Here is a 15,509-nt window from a genome sequence, read left to right as displayed (position 1 = left end):
CCAATTCACTCATTCGACAATGAAGGAGGCCTTATTTATTTCTTCCGAGAGTTAGGAGGAAAGCATTGTTACTGGGATACCTGCGACTGTGGAGACTGCGAGGACTGTGATAATAGCCCCTAGCTACGCAAAGAAACAAAACCTTGTTATTTTGAGGAGGCCTTAAAAAGTGCAGATCCTAAGCCAAACCCTCAAGAACTAGATACAGAAAAGGTTTATCGATTGCAAAGAAGAAGAAAGTAATGCCATGCTATAAGCCCATCCTCAAGTGGGTGAAAAAGCAGAAGATGGAAAAACCTAAAGAAATTATGGAGTATCTTAATGATTTGGTGTCACCAACCGCGATGGAGTGAAAAAGGCAGCTGGCTAAGACCCCTCAAGCAGCTCCTACCTGCATGCTCCATCCTACTTCGCCTAGTTGGAGCAATTCACAAATGGCGAAAGAAGGCATTACCATGCCGTTAAAGTCCTGAATCATATCGGTCATGATGAGACTAGAAACATCAAGCCGATTACATTTGGTGAGGTTATCCTTAACTGGCAGCCAGAGAATGTGGCCACCCAAAATCGCGTACTTTTGTTAATCGGGCTCGAGTAGAATCTCTCGTCACACAGGTCAGCCAACTGGACAATAAGGTTGATCGTCACCATCAGAAAACCTAGTCACTCCTTCATGTGCTTCAAAAGAGACTCAAGGAGATACAAGAGGCCCCTCCTGTCTTTTATTTCCATATTGATTTGGATCGAAAGGAGGAAGAAATCCGCAAACTGCAAAATTAGATTGCGGCTCTTTCTAGAGCTCCTGAACTAGCACCATCTCCATCGTCACCAACTTCTAGTCTTTTCAGTTTTTTGGAAAGACCTTCCATCAAAGGCCCTTATCGTATTTCTCCTCAACACAAGAAGAATAGAAGCCCTGCAAAGCAAGTATTGTGCAACTGAGAAACAAGATCAGAGAAGCATAGCTTAAGAAAATGAAGAAAGAAGTAGAAGAAACACCTCTTAGTGAGGTCCATTCTCCCTCTGTGCCTAATCTTGAAGAAAAAGAGACCAAGGAAGCCTTTATGGTTCCCTCCAAAGAAAATGCTCTTAGTTTTTTCCTCAAGAAGAGCTATCAAGCTGATCAAATGATTGTCTCCAGCGAGCAAGAAGATCAACAATCTTCGTTTGATTCAGCTAAAGAAGAGGAAGAGGCTCAGATGTCAGAAGCTTTGTCTTGGGAAATAGATGATACAGAAGATTCCTTTTCGCCCTTGAGAATGATGGGCCGAAGGACAGGAGCGGACCAAGAGGATGTCCAATTTGAGGACTCCAACTATCAACAAGCAGCAGCAGCACAATAACCAAGGGGATCAAACACTGTCTTTACCCTAGACGATATCCCCTATCACAAGTAGCTAGAGAGACTCCAAGATTTTTTGCCTACCTCTCACAAAGAGTACTGGCAATACGTAACAACCGTGACATTCTGGCAGACTTTGTTTGTCGGTTTACTAGGACTCTCCGCAATTGGTGGAACATTGCGTCACAAGCCAATCAAGTTTATTTCCTTTGTCGAAGTCTTGAAGAAGCTATCAAGATAATGCATATAGTATTTATCGGGAACCCAAATGATCTCAAAGAACTCAAGAGAAGATAATTTTTCGAAAGAATGTGTTGTTCCTATAAAAGGAAGCACGAGGACCTTCATTACAAACATATGGTCGTTTTTTCTATGAGTTAGGTACATACATCTCCCTCAAACAAGCTTTTTTCTCCTCCATCCTAGCTCCGCTAGCAGGCGCCACTAAAAGAGCTTTACAATCGAGGAGAAAGTGGGTCATTAACTGCACTATCGGTGAGATCCAACAGGAAGTCCATGTATCTCTAAAAGATATCTAGAGGAAAAAGCAGGCTCTTAGAGATTACATGAAAGGAAACAAAGCTATGAATCGTGCATGCGGAAAGCCAGAATTATTTATCAAATGCTCTTCACAAGGCCAAAGCTGTAGTTGCCCCACAAAGAAGAAGAAGCATTATGAGAAGTAAAAGAAGTCAAAGGTCAAGTCCAGAAAATACACTGGAAAGAAATGGAAGTACCATAAGAAGAGAAGATTTGGTAAAAAATTCAAGTCCTCTAGGTTCTACATCTGTAATCAGACAGGCCGCTTCGCAAAGAACTGTCCAAATGCCCCAAAGCGAGGAATCAAACTGGTACGGCAACTAGAGAATGTCATCAACATCTCTTTGGAGAAAGATGGAGTCCATATCTTCCTAGATGAAGAAGCTGGACTTGCTTTAATTGCGGCACTTTAAGTTCTCACAGATTCTGATTATGATTTCTCATAACCAGAGTTTTTACACCAATTACATGGTGGTAGAGGTGACAAGAGAAATTAATCTGGTGAATTCAATACATCATGTTCCAGTCTCCATTTATTCTTCGAAGTATGCAAAGCCAATTAAAATTATTGCTTTCTTGGATACCGGAGCCACCCAGACTATTATGAATCCAAAGATCCTCACTAAAGAGTACTAGAAGTCTCAAACCAAGCACTTCAGTACTGCCTCCAGTGACGTATTCTCTACTCACCTCATTAGCAAGTCAATCAAGATACAATTCTTTTCCGGATGTTCTCTCATTACCAAGATGTTGGGGTCAACCTTACCCATGAAAGACATTGTGGTTGGCTGGTATATTATTACTCGGATGGCTAAGTTCAGAATGACGCTTGAGAGAGTCTGATTCATGCAATGCTTCCAACCGTACGTACAGACTCTTCAACTCTTCATGGCTTAGCAGGCAGCAATTGAGCAGCTGATTGAACGCCTTAAACAGATGTCTTGTGCGAACTCTTACCAGAAGTTCCTCAAGAAGTGTCCTCATCCACCATGGAAGAATGAAGATATCAACCCTACCAAGGCCAACCATTCTGAAATGAGTCCAGAGCACCAACAACTCGCCTCTTTCGAATATGCAGAACTTCTGTAGCAGGACCTCATAAAGCCCTCCTGTGCTGACAGTGATTTGGTACTTTGAAACGAAAGGTAAAAAGGGGACGCCTGATTTAGCATGGGAAGGGAGTCATCACTATCTGTTTATGGTCCGAAGACCTAGGGCCAATGAGTCGCCCAATTCTAGGGGATATAACTATACCCATTAGGTCAGTTAAGGTCCTGGCCTTACAAAGACAGAGTTACAGGTTCGAGGGTCCTGTTATGACCAAGTTTCCTCGGTCGCCCAAGAATTGGTACTCAGCATGTCTACGGGTTATCATATTTTAACTTGTTTACCAAGTGATTAAAGTTTCGCACATCTCACACGATTTGACTCCAAAATGAAAGAAAATGGGAGAATCAGACCAAGTGGACGATTTCAAATCACGAGAGGGGTGGCTCAAATGCATAATATGCCTCGTTCATTACTCTTAGGTGAATATGAGATTACTAATGATTAGGCCTAATCCAATTAACAAAATGTAGATATCAATAGGCTTAAGCACTAAAAATGAGACTAAGCATGAGTCCTTCAATTTTTCCATGATATGACCTATTCAATCCAATTGAATGTGAGCCTAAACTACATGCTTCTTGATTTTCCGGTTTTGTTTTCGAATCGAGTGAATCATCCTAAGCGTAACCAGTTTTTCTTTCATGGGCCACCACCCTCATGATCGAAATAATCCACTTAACTCGACTCTCTTGTCTCTTGAGTCCTCACAGGTGTTAAGCCTGAAATTCTTACAATTCCGATCGAAATACAGGAGATGAATTTTACTTATTCTCGCCTACCTAGCCCAAATACTTAAAACACTCAATCCTCTCTTTTATATCTCTCCCCGACCTAAATCGCTCGGAAACACAAAAGAAAGGAAAAATAATTCGAATCCCAAAATTAATACATGCGAGTCAATATCAGCTCAAGTTCACTGTGGACTTGACACGACGCCGAAAATTGGATTCAATTACCGAAGTTGTGACAAAATAGTTTTGATTGAGGATAAAGCATTTTAAGTCCAATTTAAATTTTAAAATGGGAAAGGGGATTATGTTCGACCTTATGAGCCTCAACTGGGCCAAATTAGCCCAAATAGGCCCAACGGGTTGGCCCATATTGGTTGTTACGCCGCCGTAGCAGGCCTGGCCAGACCCAAGCGACCCGATTGGGTCCCAAGAATCCAACTGGGTCTGTGGTGGCTAGACAACAGCTTTTCTGAACCTGTTCGCGCTCAAATTTTCGGGTTTTGCCCCGGTTCATGTATTAAGTCACAAAATCACATTTCCTAGATGGTTCATGCCCAATATCGCGATAAACTAAATCCGATTTTAAGTCGAGTTATGTGATTAATCCGGTTCGTGTGAGGCTCTAATTAAAAATGGCCATGACCAGTCCAAAACACACGAACATGGTCGCACACGATTACATCAATGTTTAAATTTATCAATTTTAAGTTCAAGTGATTAAATAGGCAGGTTTAATATTTCTAGTTGATTTTATCCCTTAAGACCAAGCATACGCGAAATTCAATTTCTGTCGATTCATTCTCATTTCTGTCAACCGATTTTAGGTCCGATCCTTTAAATACCAAATTCGTGGTCGGGTCAGTTCCTTATTGCATATCCCGATTTTAAGAGTCCAAATTTAATCATTAAACCGGTTCATGCTATTTTAGGCGGACGCTACCATTCAGGATCATCAAAACACATACAAGAAGAAGCTAAAACATGCCCCTAAGGCTTGAATAATAGTATCTCTCCCGAGCTATTGTCGAGAAGACCCATGTAAGCCTCGAGTCACCCACAAGCCGAACTCTAAGCCAGACCCAGAACCAGCACAGCAGCGCAACACGGTATAGGATTGCAATAGGCCACAAACGGAACATGAGCAGGCAACGGAGCAACAACAGTAGCAACACACGAACAAGATGCGAGCAGGGCAGCACGAGCTTGATGGAAAGGTGCAACACCGGAGCAGCAGCTCAGTAACTTCCTACAAAGAAAAAAAAAAAAGAGAGTAGCGCAGTAACAACGACTCTATGGAAAGAAGACCAGCAGTTGTTGAGCTCGGGAGCTCAAGGAGAGAGTAGCAAAAGGGAAGAGAGATAGGAGGGAGATTGTGAGCGGGAGCAACAGCTTAGTAGCAACAAGAACAAAGAGAGATGGAAGTGGAGGGGATTTAGGAAGGAGATGGAAGGGGAATTATGGCGACGGCAAGTGGTCGAGAGGGCAGGATGAAGAGGAGAGAGCCAAGATGTGATGTGAATGTGGAGAAGAGATGGAGATGAAGATGGTGTGAAAAAGAGAAAGAGGCAGAGGGAATGGAGGTGGTCGTGGTGAAGGGCCGAGAAAGGAACAAAGGAGAAGGTAAGGATGGGGCTGAAGATCAGAGGAGGAGACGAGACGATGATGGTTAGGAGGATTAGATAATGATAGAGAGAAGATGAGGGCAAAAGCGAAGCTTTTTGTGGTGATGAGCTGCAGCAGAACATAGAGAGAGAGAGAGCCAAACTGAAAGAAGCAGGGAGATGATAAAGTAGATGTCGATGTTAGCGTGAAGATGAAGGTTGCAGGGGATGAGGTTGGCAGGTCACCGCCAGGAAAAGGAGCAGAAGGAGGTCAAGCAATTTGCATGGGAAGCAGAGGAAAAAAGGAGAAAAAGAAAAGGAAGAAAGAGAAGAAAAGGAAGAAAGGGAGAGAACAAGTGGTCAACCCTCCTGCCATGTTTTTTTTCTTTTTTTTACTCGTACGGTCGTTTTACGAGCAAATTTTGATTTCTCGACGTTCATTCAATCGTTTTAGAAATCGGAAGATCCGAAAATAAATCAGCTTAATGAAAAATCCAATTGGCATTAAAAACGTCCGAAATGTGGCAAGAGTCGATAACAAGCCCTCGAAACGTGTTTGATCGAAATTGCTCGATTATTTTTAAATTCTTATATCGACGATCGAATATCCGAAAAATATTCCGAAACCGTTATTGTGTTCAGAAAAATACCAAAATCAACATAATACAGAAACAAATTTTTCTGTCCAGACTATTATTCCGAGTTTTGAAAATCGAAACTATCACCCAAAAAGGCCGAAAATGCCCCGTATAGCTTTTTTTGCTTTTTCTTCTTCTCTTCCTCTTTTTTTTTCTTTCTTTTTTTTTTAATTTTTTCTTTGAAAATCAAAATTGGAGTTAAAATGATCATTTCACCCTTCCTTTTCATGGTCACGCTGGATTGTCGGTCTTAAGTCCACATCGTGGTGCGGTCCATTGAGCGTAGGCTCCTGGGCCAAACTGAGGTGTGTACACCTCCAACTCACCATGGGTGTGTGAGGGCTTTTATGTTAACAAAAGATTGGAGCAAATTCATGGCAAGCCAAGGATGGTTATCCACTACCAGCCGTTGAATCATTTCCTCCAAGATGACAAGTTCCCATTGCCCAATAAACAAGCTCTCTTCATAAGCTTGTCCCAAGCAAAGGTGTTCTCAAAGTTCGACCTAAAGTTGGCTCCCAGCAGCTTGGAATTCATCTTGAAGATAGAGCCAAAATCGGGTTTTGTATTCCAAATGCCCACTATTAGTCGAAGGTCATGTCATTTAGTTTAAAACAACTCCCTCCTTATTTTAGAAGGGTATGTATCGAATCTTCAATCCTATCATGGACCAAGCCCTAGTATATATCAAAGACATCCTTCTGTTTAGCCCATCAGAAGAGGCCCATGTAAAGCTATTATAGCAATTCTCAAAATTGGTATCCAGTCATGGTATAATGCTATCTGAGAATAACATAGTTATCATGCTATCAAAGACATTCTTCTATTTAGCCCATCAGAAGAGGCCCATATAAAGCTACTATAACAATTCTCAGAACTGGTATCAAGTCATTGTATCATGCTATCTGAGAAGAAGATAATTATTGGCCAAAAAAAATTCAGTAGCTTGCAAATGGTTAGTACTAGCTAAAGCAACATGTGGCCCATGAGTTGTTAAAATATCCTGAGGATTCTCTAACCAGGAAGTAGATCCAACAGTTTTTTGGGACGGTGAATTACCTCAAGGATTTCCTCCTAAAATCGCCGGATTCACTCGCTCGATTGAAAAGATGTTAAAGAAAGATGCCTCATCATGGGGTCCCTCGCAGACTAAGGCGATTCATGAACTCAAGACTCAACTGCAGTCCCTACCTCCTCTCAAAATTCCTTCTACAAGAAAACATATACTCCAAATTGATGCAAGCGACAAATATTGAGGTGCAGTCCTGATAGAAGAATTGAACAACAAACGCCACATTTATGGATACTGGAGTGGGAGATTCAAACCGTCAACACAACATTACCATTCCGCTTTCAAGGAAATCCAAACGGTCATGAAAGGAATATGAAAGTTTGAGTTCCACTTAATAGGGCACAAATTTACAGTCAAGATGGCCATGTCCTCCATTCGAAAGATACTCCAATTCAAGCAGAAGCAAGTGCATCATCCTCAACTGCTTAGGTGAGCTGAATGGTTCGTTAACTACGATTTCAAGGGTAAGCACATCATAGGGAAGCACAACACTCTCGCCACTTCACATCATCCCTGTCATCTATATGTTCACAACCCTTGGAACACAGAATCAAGTAGCATGAGCGCATTGGAGGCAGGCAACACTTGGAAACCTGAGGGGTGATATTCCCCTTGAAGTTGCAGAGTTAGTCAGGACAAAGACGTTCCACATCAAGGCCGAGGATTTTATCTAGGAGTACCAATACAGGATATTATGATACCACGGAGTTTTCACTTTCCATCCTTTTGGAATGCATCCTTGGTATCATTTCATCCATTCATTCCAGCATTCATTCAACCTTCCATATCCCAAGGACATGAAATGGTTGTTCTGGTATTTATACCACAATTACAACATCGGATCCAATTCTATTTTAAGTGCATGCTCAACTTCCTCAATCGCAACCTCCTTGATAGGGAAATGCTCAGCTATCCCACTGAAGATAGAAACTTGGACACTCATTTCGAGTGATTTCGATCCATTCAACAGTGGAAGTAGCTCTTTGCAGAAGAAGCTCGAAAGGTACCCTCTCATCCTCTGTTGTACTAAGACACCATCATCCTCTTCAACCAACCATGGAGTAATTTGTGTCCTAGAGGAAGACCTCCCATAGCACGGGGAGAACTAGCGGTATTCCAGCAGACGTACTCTTTTGAGGTCTGGCAAACTCTTTCCATAGACATCTTAGATCTTTTGGACCAATACTGAAATTTCAAAGGGTCATCTGTGAGAAGGATAGAGTGGTTCCCTGAGTCATCTAGCTACCACCCACTATCGAAAGTTCCATGGGACTATCCAAGAGACTATATGCTGACCAGGCCTATAAACCAACAAGCCCTTGAAGACTACAACAAGGATCAATTGATCCCTCCATTGAATTCCCAAGATCCATACTCCCCATATCCAAATGCATTCATGCAACTAGACTTGAATTCACCAGCTGACGACCAACCTAGACCAAGTTCTTGCAATGATGATCTACGAAACCCTGCAAATTGGCCTCAGCAAAAATAAATGATGAAAAATGGTGGAATCAACTGACTAACGAAGACTCGACAACTGCAAATTAGTGGCCTTGGGAAAAGCCGTGGTGGTATGCGTCTGACAACGACCCAAAGGACCCCAACCTCTCACCATCTCACGAGACATTTCGCAAATAATGGAAATTCCCTCCTATTCACCGGGCTATCCGAGTCTTGTATTATTAAAGTAAGGTCATGTATTGTCGGCCACGCTCATGTATTGACAGGCCATAGTGGTATTATTAGTGTACAGTCTAATATGCTGTCGGCCATAGAAAAATATCTGCTTGTCGTCTTGTAATGCCTCGCGCCTATATAATGGCGCCTCTACTTTGTATTCAACATCAAGGAATGCAAAAATAATTCTGAATACTCTCATTCTATCTCAATGATCTACTAAACACTTTCATTCTAGGCTAGGGGCTCGGAACTCCAAGTAGTTTCTTCAATATCAAGAACTGACATAAATATGCTTTGTGCTTGCCTTTTATGAGAATCTGCACATTAGAAAACAGGTTGCTCATATGCAATCCGAGAAAATTCTAGGGAATTCATGATGGTACTAAAAACCTAGGGCCTAGGTAGTCGATATAGAGCATGCGCTTGAGCATTTGTTTAGAGAATGCTTTGAAGCTCGCTAAGAGGCATGATATCGACTTCCTCTGACCCAATGTTGTTAGTCTCATTGAATTTAAGAGCTTGCTCCTTGCTTCACCCTGCATTCCTTGACCAAATTGCTGGTCAATTGATCTCTCTGAGAACCAAACTGTTAGCAAAATCCATTGAGGACTAAATTGTTGGCTAAATTGAATGTTTTCTCAATTATAAATAAATGACTTATAAAAAAAGATAGAATAAATAAATAATACATGGATTAAAACACAAGAAAAAGAAACGAGGAGAAGAAGGGAGAAAATTTTCAACGAAGACAGACCGAAGAAGAGTGCAGCGGGAAGGACTGAGTGAGGACTGAGAGTGAGATGGTGTGGGCGGCTGCCAGTCAGCAGTTTCCGAGGGGGAGGCGCCGACGTGCATGGGGTGGGGCCGCCCTGTGCTGGGTCCTCCTCATGGTGGCGACCCCCAAGATCCCTTACTCACCCAAGAACCACATCTACGCCGACATGCGCAATTTCCTCGGTACGATCTCAACCTCCACGTCCGCCCCTTCTCTCGACGAATACGATGAAGTTGCGCTGAAAGTCATCGTCTTTCGTTTTGACTTTTGCCCGAATTTTCTTCTTTCAAAGGGGTGCCCAACACGCTGAATGTGATCACGAACTTCCCCTTCTTGGCCGTGGGTGTCGTCGGTTTCGTGTTCTGCCTCCAGGGCTGCTTCTTCAACATTAGGTACATAAGTTTCATGAGTATTCTCTTCCAAATTTCATATTTTGTGATTAGATTATGCCGACCGCCCTTTGCATTTTGTGATTACTGAAAGCACTGGGCACCTGCATTTCCAAAAGTTATGGAAAGATTGAACCTTTTTAGCTTAGCTTAACTGGGATCTTTAGATGTTTGTCCCCTTCTTTTTTAGGCAGTGACATTGATTAAGTCGAAGTTTGGGTTTTTGCTGCAGTAACTACACTTCTAGTGCTAGCAATCACTAGGAAGTGTGAAGATCGTTGTTGTAATTTCTGTGCGAGACAGGGCTGGTCGGTGTAATTTACTACTTTGTTTATGGTATTTTGAGGATTCTTCCAGTGAAGAAGTTGATGCAGCTTTGGTTTTGGGGTGGTTGATTGCAGTTTGCGTGGAGAGTTGTTGGGGTGGGCGCTGTTCTTCGTTGGAATAGCTGGTGTAGCATTCGGGTCAGCTTATTATCACCTGAAGCCCATTGAGGGCAGAGTGATGTGGGATGCTTTACCGGTTAGAAATTTTTCATTTCATTTTATACTATAACACTTCTATCTAAAAGGTTAGAAGTATAAACGATTGGATTCACAGCCCTGAATATAGAGGTGACTTTCTCAAAAGATAAAGTGAATGGTCAAGTGGGGGATTTTACAGTTTTTGGTTTTTATTCCCGCAATCCGCTTTGTTTGCTGAGAAATAGTACAAGCAAAATAGAAAAGAGTACTGTTTCCTTTCCACTGATTTTGATCTCTCAGTTTCAGCAAGTTTTAACTTTGATATTTTCTCGGTTATTCAGTTGGTGGAAGGTTAAAATCAGCAAAGAATAATTAGCCATGTCTGTTGGAAGAGGTGAAATATTTACATCAGAGATCTCAAATCATTTGGTGATTGATCTTAATTATTTTATTGACCTGGTCCTTGCAGATGATGATTGCATATGCATCACTATTTTCTAGCTTTGTTGTGGAGAGAGTGGGGCAGAGGACAGGACTATGTTGTTTTATCCTGCTCCTTCTAGTCGCCCTTCTCAGCGCCTCTTACGAAAGGTTGGTGTTCCGGTTCTTTTCTTTAATTTCTACCGAGCTTGATAACTCCATTAAGGGAAGAAAAAAGAGGGTGCCTAGTAATTTACTGAATAGATTTTTTGAGCTGGTTGCAGAACATTTAACGATCTGCGATTACGCATGATGTTTCAGCTGATCCCATGTGCTCTCATCCCATTTATGTCGTTCCTGTTCCCATCCAAATACACTCACTCGAGGTACTGGCTATGGGCAGCAGGTATGGTTATTTAAACATTACATTTTTTACTTTTTACCTTTTGTTTCACTTTGTTTTTTTTCCCCATGCTGCCTTTCGGTAAACTTAAATTGCATGCATCGTTGTTCCCGAATTCTTAGTGCAGAACTTTGGCCTTTTGTTTGTGTTGGTTGTTGACTTGTGTCTGAGGAAGTAATACTAGCAAGTGGTATAGAGTTGGACATGTATAAGCACATAAAGGAATAATGTGATCTTAAGCGAAGTGTCCAAATGAGCAATGCGAGCACCCACCCAGGACCTAAACCCTGTATATCCCGGACCTATTAATAAGTTAAGTACAATTCATTGCTCTCCTATTGCCACTTTTTTGGCTATCAGAGAATCGGTGCATCGTAATATGTTTGCCCTCTCATTTAACCCTCGACTGCTCTCTTGGGCTTACATAGAAGGTGAAGACTGATTTGGGTCCATGCCAATCGGCCTTCAGCTGTTTATTGACCTAGAATTAGCTTCTTACAAATCTTTTTGTAGTTACAAAATTAGAAAAGGTAAGGAATTAAAAGTAAGAGATGGAGAACCCATTTGTGAGAAGAAAGTTCCTTCTTTATTCATGACACAGTGTCATCCCAACGTTTTGCATCTTATACATTACTCTCTCCATCAAAAGCAAGCTTCTCTGTATTTGAAGCTTCTCTTTATTCATGTCTTGAGCAAATGTAGGAATGTTGAAAACCTTTCGATTGGTTAATCTGGTACCAGGCGTATACCTTTTCTCCAAGTTTGAAGCTCTCGCTGACAAGAAGATATACCATTCAAGCAGTTTCCTCATCAGTGGGCACTCCTTGGAGCACCTCTGCCTGTCAATGTACCCGGTCCTGCTCACTGTCATGCTCATGAATCGGAAACTCAAGTTTCAGAGGTAATAAATTAACTCAAAAGAGGCTGATGAACTCCTTTCCTGAAGGCTTAAGTGACAGTGCCACTGTCAAGTGCGTAATCTAGTGTTAAGGAGATGCTTTCTATTGCTCACTCAGGCATTTGTATTACAACAGATTAGGCGATCTTAAGGGACGAAACTGAAGCACTCGAGAACATGGAAAGAAAGACATCTAATCGGAGTTTGGGGTGGTAAGCTTCCGTTGACAAAAGACCTTTCATAATGGACCGACAGTACGCTTCCATATTAACTCATCGACCAGAATGATGGCTGTCTCATCAACGTCTCTTACTGCCATTAATCCTATTCTCGATGTATAGCTGGGATTCGAAGAGGATTCGGAGCTCACTTTTAGGCTTTTCGGACTAAAAACGTAAATATCATTGTTGATATTTTTTTTTCCTGGTTTTCAAGGAATTTTTTTTTTGGGGGGAGGGAGGGGTTTGAATTCAGGCAGTACAATTTGTTGATTGCTAAGTGGATTTGATCGATTGGCATTCCATTTTTGTTTCAACTGTATTTGACTGACGTGGATCACTCGTAATTAGAGACTCTGATGCCTATAGCCTATAGCCTAAATTACTACACCAAAGCATTGGATCGATGAGAGCAAGTCTTTGAGAGCACTCGAATCCCTCAAATGTGTCTTAGAATGAAGTGATGCTATATCTTCCGATCCAATTACGAACGAGTTTTTTTGCTAAATCAAGGTGCAACGCTTAGGAGAATTTAGCATTTTTTGTAGTACTTAACTAATGACTTCAATTTAATTGCGGTCGAAGCATACACAAGATGAGATGAGATAAATGTTCTCCCAACTGCTGGCAAGGGATTGCTCCATTTCATGCCTTAGAGTCTTGTGTTACGGATAGACCTTCCTAACCTCGAAGATGATCGAGAGAGCCTGAAGTTGCTGAGGTTTATTAGGGAATGCGTGCGATGGAGTCTTCTAGAGAGCCTCGGTCCCCGAACCTTCTAGAAGTCTCCCGAGTCTTCAGTAATTAATATTGGTAGTTGGGATAATTGCATTTATACCGGTAGATGGTAGAAGTAGTTGGATGTACATTAAATACCGAGTGCCTATATCAGGGCATCACCTTCTCAATTGTAGACACACTTGAAAAAGTTTCTCCAGAGCTTCTCTCTTTAGTTTCTCTCTCTAGAAGTTTTGTGAAGGGAAAGGCTGTCTAGAATAGCGATTCTAGGGCTGCACGGGTAGGGAACGCTAGATAAAATAGCAAGCTCATGACAAGTGGTATCAGAGCGAAGGTCTAAGGCGATGGCAACCACTAACTAATCGGAGGTGATGATTGATGAGACGAGGGCAAAGTCCAAGAAGTAGCGGGAAAGCTCGAGGGATCCACTAAGTTCGTTTGAGGGCCACATGACAAAGATAGAGGTTGTCATGGCGGATGTCCAAAGCAAGACCGAGGACGCGTCCAAGGGCATGGAGGAGCTCCGCTCGAACTTGGAGGAGCTTCAAGAGGGTATGCAGGGCGCCTTGAACACTGCAGTGGACGAGCTGACCAAGCAGGACGAGACGTTGGAAGCCCTTGTCTCGGCCATGCGTGCTGAGATCGATGAGCTCAGGGCCGAGCTCGTGCAAGTGCGAAGGACTCGTGTCAATGCGGGTGGCATGGGTCAGTTTAGCGCGCGTCCAGATGTCCCGAGGCCCAAGGAGTTCAAGGGAACTAGGGTGGCCAAGGACGTGGACAACTTCATATGGAGTATGGAGACCTACTTCCGCGCGACGGGAGTAGAGGACGAAGCTGTCCGTGTGGGGATGGTTTCCATGTACCTTGTGAATGTCGCTTTGCTATGGTGGCATCGGAGGTGTGACGACCGAAGTGGCAACACGGTCAACACTTGGGAGGAGTTAAAGGTTGAATTCCACCAACAGTTCTACCCTGAGTATGCGGAGGATGAAGCTCGTGCCAAGCTTCGACGCTTGGAGCATAAGGGTGTCGCTGACTGACAAAGAAGCCTTCTTCCAGTTCATGGATGGGCTGAAACCGTGGGCTAAGCAAGAGCTGCAACGCCGCGGTGTGCAAGATTTGCACAAGGCTATGTCGACGGCGGAGTCACTGGTGGAATTCCGCTCATCAAGCAATTCCGACTCGAAAGTGAAGGGCAAGCCCAAAGGTGGGGGAGATTTAGAGAAGTCCCACCGATCCGATGGCGACAAGACGACCAAGTCAACTTTCAAGGACAAGGCGGGGTCGAGCAAGCCAAAGGGGAAGGATGAGCGGATGCTCAAGTGTTTCTTATTCAATGGTCCGCACATGGCTCGAGAATGCCCTACCAAAGCCAAGCTCGCGGCGTTGGTGAAAGCCGATGAGGAAAAGAAGAGGAGACGCGGTTGGGCTAGCTGCGTATCCTCAGCTCCATTACGACCAGAAAGGCCAATCGATCGAAAGGGCTCATGTTTGCGGATGTTGAAATTGCCGGGAAGGCATTTAGTGCTCTCGTTGACACAGGAGCATCCAACCTCTTCATCTTTGAAGAAGGCACGAAGAAGCTGGGACTTCGCGTTGAAAGGACCAGGGGGCGGTTCAAGACGGTGAATTCCGAAGAAGTCCCGACATGCGGTGTTGCTAAGGACGTGGATATCCAGATCGGGCAGTGGAGTGGAAAGGAAACTATTGAGGTAATCCCTCTTGATGACTACGACTTTGTTATTGGGATGGATTTCCTCGACAGGATCGATGCACTACTCGTCCCATTCGCGCATTGCATCTGTGTGTTGGATGTTAAGTGCCAATGCGTGGTGCCGGTCAAGCGGTCGATGGGAAATGGACAAAAGACCTTGTCGGCCATGCAACTGAAGCGAGGGATCCAGAAAAGAGAAGTCACGTACCTTGCGGCCTTGAAGGTAGATGAGGATGCGGGCTCGGGAGACGACGTACCAGCGGAGGTCGCGCAAGTCCTCGATTCCTTCAAGGATGTGATGCCTACGGAACTTCCGAAGAAGCTTCCACCTAAGAGGGAGGTGGATCACCGGATCGAGTTGGTGCCCGATGCTAAGCCACCCGCCATGGCTCCTTACCGAATGGCACCGCTAGAGTTGGCGGAATTAAGGAGGCAGCTCAAGGAGTTGCTTGATGCTGGCTATGTCTGACCTTCGAAGGCTCCGTTCGGTGCCCCGATGCTCTTCCAAAAGAAGCACGACGAATCGCTACGAATGTGTATAGACTACCGGGCACTGAACAAGCTAACGGTCAAGAACAAGTACCCTATACCGTTGATTGCGGATCTCTTTGACCAGCTTGGGGAAGCTCAGTGGTTCTCTAAGTTGGATCTACGGTCGGGGTACTACCAAGTGCGGATCGCGAAAGGGGACGAGCCTAAGACCACATGCGTAACGCGATACGGTTCCTACGAGTTCCTCGTCATGCCCTTTGGGCTGACTAATGCACCAGCCA

General features: G+C 43.5%; 1 protein-coding gene across 2 annotated transcripts; it reads left to right on the top strand.

Moving 5' to 3' along the window:
• The first annotated feature begins 9,418 nt into the window (after nucleotides 1-9,418).
• Nucleotides 9,419-12,606, top strand: LOC116201540. 2 transcript variants are annotated; one of them, XM_031532839.1, is made up of 7 exons: nucleotides 9,419-9,674; nucleotides 9,785-9,884; nucleotides 10,283-10,403; nucleotides 10,815-10,936; nucleotides 11,050-11,171; nucleotides 11,871-12,069; nucleotides 12,203-12,606. In XM_031532839.1, exons 1-7 carry the CDS (start codon nucleotides 9,518-9,520, stop codon nucleotides 12,228-12,230), a joined length of 849 nt encoding a protein of 282 aa, XP_031388699.1. In that variant the 5' UTR covers nucleotides 9,419-9,517; the 3' UTR covers nucleotides 12,231-12,606. The 2 variants fall into 2 exon arrangements, with proteins under 2 accessions (XP_031388699.1, XP_031388773.1); XM_031532913.1 differs by having other exon boundaries at nucleotides 9,420-9,674; nucleotides 11,910-12,069.
• Nucleotides 12,607-15,509: the final 2,903 nt, after the last annotated feature.

Source organism: Punica granatum, chromosome 1 (genome assembly GCF_007655135.1).
Source record: "Punica granatum isolate Tunisia-2019 chromosome 1, ASM765513v2, whole genome shotgun sequence".
Lineage (NCBI taxonomy): Eukaryota > Viridiplantae > Streptophyta > Magnoliopsida > Myrtales > Lythraceae > Punica > Punica granatum.
This window is presented reverse-complemented; position numbering and strand designations above follow the sequence as displayed.

What these genes read in the sequence shown, in the direction of transcription:
- LOC116201540 (XM_031532839.1), top strand. Translation starts at nt 9,518, where the DNA reads ATGGTGTGGGCGGCTGCCAGTCAGCAGTTTCCGAGGGGGAGGCGCCGA. An exon ending in CTCAGCGCCTCTTACGAAAG is followed by an intron (nt 10,937 to 11,049) that starts GTTGGTGTTCCG and finishes AGCTGGTTGCAG; the next exon opens with AACATTTAACGATCTGCGAT. An exon ending in GTACTGGCTATGGGCAGCAG is followed by an intron (nt 11,172 to 11,870) that starts GTATGGTTATTT and finishes GAGCAAATGTAG; the next exon opens with GAATGTTGAAAACCTTTCGA.